The sequence below is a fragment of the Amphiprion ocellaris genome, chromosome 8 (genome assembly GCF_022539595.1).
Source record: "Amphiprion ocellaris isolate individual 3 ecotype Okinawa chromosome 8, ASM2253959v1, whole genome shotgun sequence".
Classification (NCBI taxonomy): domain Eukaryota; kingdom Metazoa; phylum Chordata; class Actinopteri; family Pomacentridae; genus Amphiprion; species Amphiprion ocellaris.
The window spans coordinates 22,587,823-22,598,362 of NC_072773.1; the positions used below are offsets into that span (position 1 = coordinate 22,587,823).

General features: G+C 38.2%; 2 protein-coding genes across 2 annotated transcripts; both read right to left on the bottom strand.

Moving 5' to 3' along the window:
- Positions 1 to 1,823: 1,823 nt before the first annotated feature.
- LOC111577395 (chitinase-3-like protein 1) lies at positions 1,824 to 6,207 on the bottom strand. The gene is made up of 11 exons (XM_023283643.3): positions 6,042 to 6,207; positions 5,931 to 5,957; positions 5,616 to 5,820; positions 5,472 to 5,528; positions 5,214 to 5,379; positions 4,999 to 5,123; positions 4,796 to 4,919; positions 4,025 to 4,207; positions 3,762 to 3,878; positions 3,498 to 3,630; positions 1,824 to 3,392 (listed from the first exon to the last, which is right to left on the bottom strand). The coding sequence occupies exons 1-11, from the start codon at positions 6,205 to 6,207 to the stop codon at positions 3,118 to 3,120; spliced, it is 1,578 nt and encodes a 525-aa protein (XP_023139411.2). The 3' UTR covers positions 1,824 to 3,117.
- A 539-nt stretch (positions 6,208 to 6,746) lies between these two features.
- On the bottom strand, positions 6,747 to 10,283 carry LOC111577396 (chitotriosidase-1-like). The gene is made up of 11 exons (XM_023283644.3): positions 10,153 to 10,283; positions 10,042 to 10,068; positions 9,727 to 9,931; positions 9,583 to 9,639; positions 9,325 to 9,490; positions 9,110 to 9,234; positions 8,909 to 9,032; positions 8,093 to 8,275; positions 7,837 to 7,953; positions 7,573 to 7,705; positions 6,747 to 7,459 (listed from the first exon to the last, which is right to left on the bottom strand). The coding sequence occupies exons 1-11, from the start codon at positions 10,175 to 10,177 to the stop codon at positions 7,185 to 7,187; spliced, it is 1,437 nt and encodes a 478-aa protein (XP_023139412.2). The 5' UTR covers positions 10,178 to 10,283; the 3' UTR covers positions 6,747 to 7,184.
- Positions 10,284 to 10,540: the final 257 nt, after the last annotated feature.

Consider the following 10,540-nt stretch of genomic DNA (forward strand, 5'->3'; position numbering starts at 1 on the left):
ACTACATGGTAGCTTTATTAGCTCTTAAAAGTGTAAAGTATAAATACAAGATTCAGTTCTAAATGGCCTCTTTTGTGTTAATACGATGGGCGCGTGGTTACAGTGCCTTTAAAAAGTATTTACCCCCTTTTGATGTTTTCTGCTTCAATTACTTTGTCTCATTGAATCATGATGAATATAATTTTGCTTTTTCAACAATGTTTAAAATAATAATCTACAGAGTACAATTTATACAAATAGTAAAATATAAATGGTAAAATATGTGATTGCCAAAGTGTCCATCCCCTTCAACCAGCATTTAGCAGATCCACTTTAAGTGACTAATACAACAATGGGCTTGTGCAAATAGATCTCAGTCAGCTTTGTACATCTGGATACATCAGGAAGTTTTACCCTATTCTTTTTTGTAAAACCGTCAGATTGCATTTGGATCATGAGTGAACAACCATTTATGAGTACATCCCCAAATTCTCACTTGGCCACCCCAAAACATTTACATTTGTATGCTTCAGGTCATTGTCTTCCTGAAAAACCAATCTTCTCCCAAGTCACAGTTCTCTTGCAGACTGCATCAGGTTGTCCACGAGTTCTCTGTACTTTGCTGCATTTATTTTATCCTGTACCTTTACAAGCCTTCCAGGGCCTTCTGCTGAGAAGCGTTCTTACATCATGATGCCGCCACCACCGTGCTTGTGTGTTTGTGATGATGAGCAGTGTTTGGTGTCCACCAAACATAGTGTTTAGTGTGATAACCAAAAAGCTCAGTTTTGATTTCATTAGACCAGAATACTTTCTTCCGGTTGACTTCAGTTTCCCACATGCCTTCTGGTGAACTTGAGTCGAGATTTAATATGAGTGTTTTATAATAGTGGCTTTCTCTCTATCACTCTCCCATAAAGCTTTGGCTGGTGAAGAACCAGCAACAGTTGTTGAATGCACAGTTTCTCCCATTTCAGCAGCTGAAACTTGTCCTTCGGAAGAGTCATAGTCTTGGTGTCCTTATTAGTGTCTTTACTGATGACTCACTCGTGTGCCATATTCCTTTCATTTCTTAATGATGAATTTAACTGTACTCCAATGAATATTCCGTGACTTGGATATTTTCTTACATCCATCTGCTGACATGTGCTTTTCAACAACACTGATCACAGAGTTGCTTGGTTTAGTTTTCATGATACTGTCATAGCCAGTAGTACAGATTCACCAGTTACTGGACCTTCCAGATACAGGTGTCTTTATACTACAATCATATGAAATGCATTCATTGCAGTCAGATGATCTCCATTTCACTAATTGTGTGACTTCTAGCATCAACTGGCTGAACCTGGGTTTAATTAGGCGAGTTGCTTTAAAGATGGGGAGAGGGAGTGCTTATGTAATTACCTATTTTACATTTAAAATTTTTCATTAATTGACATTACTTTGTTAAAAATATTTCACTTTGATATTAAATAGTCTTTTTTTGTTAAGTCATGTCATAAAAGCCAAATTATATTGGCCATGAATAAATGTTAAAAGCAATAAAGGGGGAAAACTTGCTAAGGTTTTGTTACTTATTGAATAAAGTGCAAAAGTTTCTGGGCTGACTTGGGTTCTCTATAGTGATGATCTTGATTGGTATATTTAGTTCTGGACATCACCTAAAGCCCGAAAACTTAAAACCAGAGAAAAGGTCACAGACAAACCACATTCAGAAATTGTAAAATAACTAAGATTGACATGAATGTGGAAAAAAAGTTCTCATGTTCTTAACAAGAAGCTGATTGAGACAATAGATACATAATGGCCAAGTCTGCTATGTAAAAACCAGTAGTGTAAATGTCTTGGTGTTTTATTTTTTATTTGTTTGTTTTTGCTGAAGATACATTATCAGTGTGTGGCACTTTTTTTTTTACCATTAGTGCTGCTTGGATGAGTTGTTCATGCACTTGTGAGAAAATGTGACTTCCCAGACTTGCAAACAGAGGTATATCATCAAACCCAAACTCACACAATAAGCAAATAAATTAAAGTTATGAGGTAAATTTGGATGTGTTTTGTGCAAAGAACTTACTTACTAATCCTAACACAAACAATAGATGATAGCATTTACAAACTTATGAAACAGTTGGAGCAGTACTGAACTGTTTAACCAAACGTAAAATGCTGCACTCAATGTTTCAGGCTCATTTTCCAGGGACAAACAGAATGTAGCTAGACCTGTAACTGCCAGATTCTGCAGTTGCTACACCTAAAAGGGTGTTTAGGGTTTTGCATGAGTGTGGCTTGCAGGAGTAATGCAAAGAAAAACATATCGTCTTCACAATGAAAGATGATTAATCACTAAGTTGTCAATTCCTGAATTAATCAGCAGCTATTTTGATAACTAATCAGTTTGAGTAATTATTAAAGAAAAAAAGTCAAAATTCTCACATTCCAACTTCTCAAATTTGAATGTTTTCTGGTTTCTTTACTCCTATATGACAGTAAATGGATATATCTTTGGGTTGTGGACAAAATAATTTGAGAATGGAGAATAATTAAAGGTGCAGTGTGTTGGATTTAGTATCATCTAGTGGTGAGGTTGCAGACTGCAACCGTCTGAATACTCATCACCTTCCCCACCAAATATTTGGGAGTAACTGTGTTAGCTGCTAAAACATAACATAGATCTAGATCTAGTGTGTCTGTTCAAGGCTACTGTAGAAACATGGCGGACCCCATGGAAGCGGACCCGCTCCCTCTTTAGATGAAAAGGGTTCATGCTAAGTTAAAAACACAGCAGTTCTTCAGGTAATTACACAGAGGTGTACACAGTCATATTTTTAATGTATCTGTCAGTTCTGCCAATAGGTCTCTCTAAATCCAACAAACCGGACTTTTAAGATTCCTTTTGTGTGAGCTCCCATATGCCTATCTTATCATTAAATTCTAAGCTTATCAGATGTACAGAGTGAGTGCATCAGAGTATAACAGTCAAGTCTAATTTCCTATAAGGACAGCTTTGCTATTTATTTGTTTACATCTTGAATTTGACAGACTTTGTGGTCCAATTTAAACAAACTCTGAGTGTTTTATCTACGGTCAACAGACTTGGAGCAGTTTTGGGGCAAAAGTAAGCTTAAGCAATTGCTGTCTTTAGAGCCAGTCACAGCATTTGCAGCTGTTTTTAAAGACTAAATTACTTTGGCAGTTATGGACCCAGGTGATGCCATTGACACAATTGTAATAAGAACTTGGTGCATCAGGCTTGGCATAGACACCACCAATCCTTGTAGTACAGAAGTTATCAGTGGTTTTGGATGGCGGAATGAATGTAAGTCTGGGAGAAGGTGTGGTCTGAGGCTGATCCTTGTTTGGAGATGGAGTCACTGGGTTTGGGGTACTTTCTGAAGTAGGAAGGGGAGGAAGACCTGGAATGTAAGTAATACTAAATTATTATCATTTCTTTAGCTACATTATGATGAACAAAAGTCAAAATAAACACGAAAGAAATGTTTGAACAAAGTTTTTCTTACTTGAAGCTAAAAGAGAGCGAAGATACTTGATGAGGGTATAAGTCCCCTCCCCACAAAACTGTCCGTTAAAGTCATCCATGTCTAGAGACCAGACAAAGGCTCCTCCGAATCTGTTGTCTTGTAGGTAACGGACCTGAATGAATAATGGTCGAACCACGTCAACAACAGTATTTGCACTTCACCATTATCTTTAACTTGTCTTAATACATTTGATATCTGTCAATAGAATTATTGAGCAACATGGTTTTGCAAACACGGCGCTACCTTGGTGTGAAAACTGTCTTTGTTGTCATATCCAGCCCATTCGTTTTGTTTGGTGGCATAAGGAACTTTCTGATCCTCAATCATGTGAACAGTGGCCCCTTTAAGAAAAGTACAAATCTGAAAAGAGGGGTAAATTTTACATTTTATGCCATTGACTTAAGGGTCTGAGGGTTGACTTCATAGTAAAATCCCTGTTAATTTTTATCAGTAACCAATAAAACACAGACTGAGCTTTACATTCATCAAAGAGTTGCCGATTTCACCTCATAATGGGACAAGACACCAGCGTCCCTTGTAAAAACACCAGCAGCAGCAGGGCCACTGGCTGGTGCTCCAACCTCACTGGACTGAGTAGAGAGTCGAAATGCTCGTCCATATGTAGCAAAGCCCATATTTAACTTTTCTACTGGTGTTCCGAGGTCGCGCCAATATCTCATAGCAAAATCCTGGAATGTTAATAGACAGAAATTACATTCACTCTCAACTTCTTAGAAAAAGTTTGCAGATTTCTTATCAAACCAGCAGATAGAAATGGAAATGAATGTATATTTCACCAACTACTGCTGTAAGAGTCAACTTGAGCAGCTGGTGATGTTATTTGAGCAGTCAAGTGCAATTAAAGTATCAATGACTGATTGAGAACAGTGTGAAAAACCTGATGACGTTATGTTTAATTCGGGTATCCAAATAAATGTGATACTTTTCTTAGCCACAATTATGAATCTCTTAAATAGAAAGTTGAACAGCTATTTAAGTTCCATGCTTTGTGCATGCAGGGATTAATTTTCTATGTCTGTTTCCATTGCACTTTTTATTTAGCTTTTTTGATGCACCAAGTTTTCCACCTCAGTCAAGCTTTGAAACATTCATTAGGATGTTTCAAACTTTTTATTCACTATTTTTTTTTGTAAATTCATAATATGCTTAAAAACAGATTGATGGAAATGATGATGGAAATAGACTTAATAAGAAAGAGATTGATTTGGAATCAGAGGCGGGTCTTTGTATTCAGAAAAATGAATTCCTGCACTCACAGTATTTAAGTAAACATGGTACCCAGTGTCATGGGACCCATTGTATAAAGGGCTGTGATGTCCAGTGACGTTCTCCCAGGTGCCATGAAAGTCATATGTCATCACATTAATAAAATTCAGGTACCTGATGAAATAAATGTAAGACAAAGTTTGCCAAAGCAGCTAATTGTGGAGGTAATGTTGGGAATCAAGCATCAGCGTACTTTGCAATCTCTGCGACTTCATAACCAGCATCAATGGTTCCTTTCTCAGTAGATACAGCAGCTGAGATCATTAATCTGGGACGCCCAGTTGATGTTCCTTCAGCTATGTAGGCCTCCAGCAGCTCCTGTAAACCACAGAATCAAGTAAAAACAAGTCACTTCATGGTTCATGTTAACCATCAGCTGAACATCAGAGCAATAGCTTTGGATCTGACCTTGCATAACAATGTGAATCTCTGCTTATCCTCCAGAGGGCTTCCTCTTGCTGCAGGGTATTCCCAGTCCAGGTCTAGTCCATCAAAACCATGTTTTCTCAGCAGCTTGATAGACGACTGGATAAATGTATTCCTGTTGGCTTGTGTTGACACCATTGTAGTGAACCTGGTAGCAGTTTGGAGAAAGAAATGTTCTATCAAGAAGACATTTATACACTATATTCATCTTTACTGAATGTTTTATGCTAAATATCACACTTTTGACTTCCAAGGTTCCAGCCTCCAACCGATAGCAATGTTTTAAGATTTGGATTCCTGTGGGCATACACAGATTTTGTTAGCAGCAAGGATTATTTTGCACAACATTTTACAAGTGGTATTGCCAGAGACAAACAAACTGACCTCTGTTTGAGTCCGTTAAAGGATTTGTAGAGTACCTCGTCATTCCACTCTATGGTGACCAACTCATTTGCTTCGTTAATACCAGAAAAGGCGTAGATCAGGTGGGTGCAAAGGTTTGGATCAATATTGGAAGGCATGAATTTCCCATTGCCCGGTCTGTATTGGGACCAGTTAGTGAAATAACACACAAGCCTGGAGGATGAGGCTACATATGACAGAATAGAAGTTGTTTTCATTAAGTTTTAAAGAACAATCAATGAGTAGATATCTATGACTGTCCAGTGTTACCAGTGACTGCATCGTTTATTCACTCACCCAAACTGCCCAGGGATAGACAAAGACCTTTAAAGTTTCAGATACAGTCAGTGAAAATCAGATAAAAATAGTTTTAAGGGAAACGGTTTCACGTTTTTGTTTGTGCCTTACCTGCAAATAGAATTAGCTTGATCATTGCTGTTGTGCTTGCATGGCTCTTGCAAAGTGAAAAATAGAGGATTGTCTCTTGCTGATGAAAAATGCACAAACCGTGATAATCATTAACCCTGAGCAAATTGTACATTCCAAAGTTTAGGACATGAAGCTGTTGCTTCATCTAAGAAAGTCAAATAACAGTAGCTGATAAAAGACCTTTGAGCTCACCAGGAAACCCACACAGTGGAACATATAGTTTTTTTAATGAAAATATTGTGGCCACACAGAAAACATGGCAGGGTCACTCAATAGGTGGCTATCAGCTTACCTTCTGATATACAGTATGAGGCTTCAGTAATGGCTTCAAACATCAGCTGATACAGTATGATTTAGGGTGATATGTTACTGTAATCTTTTCATATGTAATATGTGGAAATGAATGAAGGTTGTATTGCCAGATATAAAGGGACAGAAACTGCACCAATCTTGTAACATTGTTCAGTGGAGTCTCAGGATAGTCTACATGTAGTTAGAACCATTAAAAAATGGGTTGATTTGTACCAAAATATAATTGCCAACCAGATGGAGAGAAACACGGAAGGAAAATGAACACAGTTGAAAAAAAGTAATGGTGCCAGTAGGGAAACTAGCAGGCACATGGCTAGTGTTGAGAGTAAAGAGGTACAAACCACACAGGGTGAAATTAAAAAATTTCAAGAGCAGTGGGCAGATGACTTTTTAATTGTCTGTCTTGGAGGCAATCATTTGTATTTCATGTGTAACCAAAACTGGATCAACACCCAAAACTCACCTGCGAGCAACCTCAAAAAAAGAGAAATTGAACATCTAACTGCATCATTTTGAGAGCAGCAAACCCTCGTCCATAGAAGAGTTTCTACAGTATATTTATTATATTAGATGGTAATTTCAGCATTTGTAGAAGCTCCAGAAACCTACATCCATCTTATGATCATAAACTTGAATCAACACCTCTCTGAAACAGTCTCACCAAAAACTGAACTTTATAATCTTCAAGACGCTAGAAATTATTGCAGGACTGTAGTGCATTCATATTTTTAAAGTAACTTAACACAAATTGAATCAAGAATGATTCTTGCGATTTTAGCTCACTGCTTGTGGTATTTATGATGAGAGTCTTTAGGGCCAGTCACAGCATTTGCAGCTGTCTTTAAACACCAAATTACTTTGGCAGTTTTGGACCCAGGTGATGCCATTGGCACAATTGTAAAAAGAATTTGGTGCATCAGGTTTGGCATAGACACCACCGATCCTTGTAGCACAGAAGTTATCAATGGTTTTGGATGGTGGAATGAATGTAGGTCTAGGAGGAGGTGTGGTCTGAGGTTGATCCTTGTTTGGAGATGGAGTCACTGGGTTTGGGGTGCTTTTTGAAGTAGGAAGGGGAGGAAGACCTGGAATGTAAGTAATACTAGGTTATTGTAATTTATTTAGTTGCATTATAATGAACAATAGTCAGAACAAAATAAACACCAATTAAACGCTTTAACATATACATTTTTCTTACCTAAACCTAAAAGAGAGCGAAGATACATGATGAGGGTATAAGTCCCCTCCCCACAGAACTGTCCGTTAAAGTCATCCATGTCTAGAGACCAGACAAAGGCTCCTCCGAATCTGTTGTCTTGTAGGTAACGGACCTGAATGAATAATAGTCGAACCACGTCAACAACAGTATTTGCACTTCACCATTATCTTTAACTTGTCTTAATACATTTGATATCTGTCAATAGAATTATTGAGCAACATGGTTTTGCAAACACGGCGCTACCTTGGTGTGAAAACTGTCTTTGTTGTCATATCCAGCCCATTCGTTTTGTTTGGTGGCATAAGGAACTTTCTGATCCTCAATCATGTGAACAGTGGCCCCTTTAAGAAAAGTACAAATCTGAAAAGAGGGGTAAATTTTACATTTTATGCCATTGCCTTATGTGGGATGACTTCACAATAAAGTAACTTTTAATTTTATCAGTGACCAATAAAACACAGACTGAACATTAAATTCATCAAAGAGTTGCTGGTGTCACCTCATAATAGGACAAGAAGCCAGCCTCCCTTGTAAAAACACCAGCAGCAGCAGGGCCACTGGCTGGTGCTCCAACATCACTGGACTGAGTAGAGAGTCGAAATGCTCGTCCATATGTAGCAAAGCCCATATTTAACTTTTCTACTGGTGTTCCCTTGTCGCGCCAGTATCTCATAGCAAAATCCTGGAATGTCAATAGAAATAAATTTACTTTCAAATTTTGAGGACAAAAGAGCAAATTTCTTATCAAACCCGCAAATAAAACTGGAAGTGAATCTATGTTTCACCGACTACTGTTGTGAGAGTAGACTTGAACAACTGGTGAGGCTGTTTGAGCAGTCAAGTGCAATTAAAGTATTCCAGAATACAAGGGTTAAGGAGGGGCATACAATGACATAAATAAAAAAGTGCCAGTCGTACCTTGATTGATTGAGAACAGTGTGGGGAAACCTGATGACATCTATGTTTAATTAAGGTATCCAAATAAATATGATTCTTTTCTTAGCCACAATTATGACTCTCTTAAATGGGAAGTTGAGCAGCCATTTAAGTTCCATGCTTTATGCATGTAGGGATTCATTTGCTATGTCTGTTTCCATTGCACTTTTTATTTAGCTTTTTTGATGCACCAAGTTTTCCGCCTCAATCAAGCTTTGAAGTGTTTATTGGGATGTTTCAAACTTTTTGTCCACTTTTTTATTTGCAAATTGATAATGTGTTTAAAAATAGATTGATGGAAATAGACTTACTAAGAAAGAGATTGATTTGGTTTCAGTGGCAAATCTTTGTATTCAGAAAAACGAATTCATGTACTCACAGTACTTAAGTAAACATGGTCCCCAGTGTCATGGGACCCATTGTATAAAGGGCTGTGATGTCCAGTGACGCTCTCCCAGGTGCCATGAAAGTCATATGTCATCACATTAATAAAATCCAGGTGCCTGATGAAATAAATGTGACAAAGTTCAGAAAAGCAGCTAATTGTGGAGGTAATGTTGGGAATCAAGCATCAGCGTACTTTGCAATCTCTGCGACTTCATAACCAGCATCAATGGTTCCTTTCCCAGCTGCCACAGCAGCTGAGATCATTAATCTGGGACGCCCAGTTGATGTTTCTTCAGCTATGTAGGCCTCCAGCAGCTCCTGTAAACCACAGAATCAAGTAAAAACAAGTCACTTCATGGTTCATGTTAACCATCAGCTGAACATCAGAGCAATAGCTTTGGATCTGACCTTGCATAACAATGTGAATCTCTGCTTATCCTCCAGAGGGCTTCCTCTTGCTGCAGGGTATTCCCAGTCCAGGTCTAGTCCATCAAAACCATGTTTTCTCAGCAGCTTGATAGACGACTGGATAAATGTATTCCTGTTGGCTTGTGTTGACACCATTGTAGTGAACCTGGTAGCAGTTTGGAGAAAGAAATGTTCTATCAAGAAGACATTTATACACTATATTCATCTTTACTGAATGTTTTATGCTAAATATCACACTTTTGACTGCCAAAGTTCCAGCCTCCAACTGCCAGCAGTGTTTTAAGGTTTGGATTCCTGTGGGCATACACAGATTTAGTTGGAAGCAAGGATTATTTTGCACAACATTTTACAAGTGGTATTGCCAGAGACAAACAAACTGACCTCTGTTTGAGTCCGTTAAAGGATTTGTAGAGTACCTCGTCATTCCACTCTATGGTGACCAACTCATTTGCTTCGTTAATACCAGAAAAGGCGTAGATCAGGTGGGTGCAAAGGTTTGGATCAATATTGGAAGGCATGAATTTCCCATTGCCCGGTCTGTATTGGGACCAGTTAGTGAAATAACACACAAGCCTGGAGGATGAGGCTACATATGACAGAATAGACGTTGTTTTCATTAAGTTTTGAAGAACAATCAGTGAGTAGATATCTATGACTGTCCAGTGTTACCAGTGACTGCATCGTTTATTCACTCACCCAAACTGCCCAGGGATAGACAAAGACCTTTAAAGTTTCAGATACAGTCAGTGAAAATCAGATAAAAATAGTTTTAAGGGAAACGGTTTCACGTTTTTGTTTGTGCCTTACCTGCAAATAGAATTAGCTTGATCATTGCTGTTGTGCTTGCATGGCTCTTGCAAAGTGAAAAATAGAGGATTGTCTCTTGTTGATGAAAAATGCACAAACCGTGATAATCATTAACCCTGAGCAAATTGTACATTCCAAAGTTTAGGACATGAAGCTGTTGCTTCATCTAAGAAAGTCAAATAACAGTAGCTGATAAAAGACCTTTGAGCTCACCAGGAAACCCACACAGTGGAACATATAGTGTTTTTAATGAAAATATTGTGGCCACACAGAAAACATGGCAGGGTCACTCAATAGGTGGCTATCAGCTTTCCTTCTGATATACAGTATGAGGCTTCAGTAATGGCTTCAAACATCAGCTGATACAGTATGATTTAGGGTGATATGT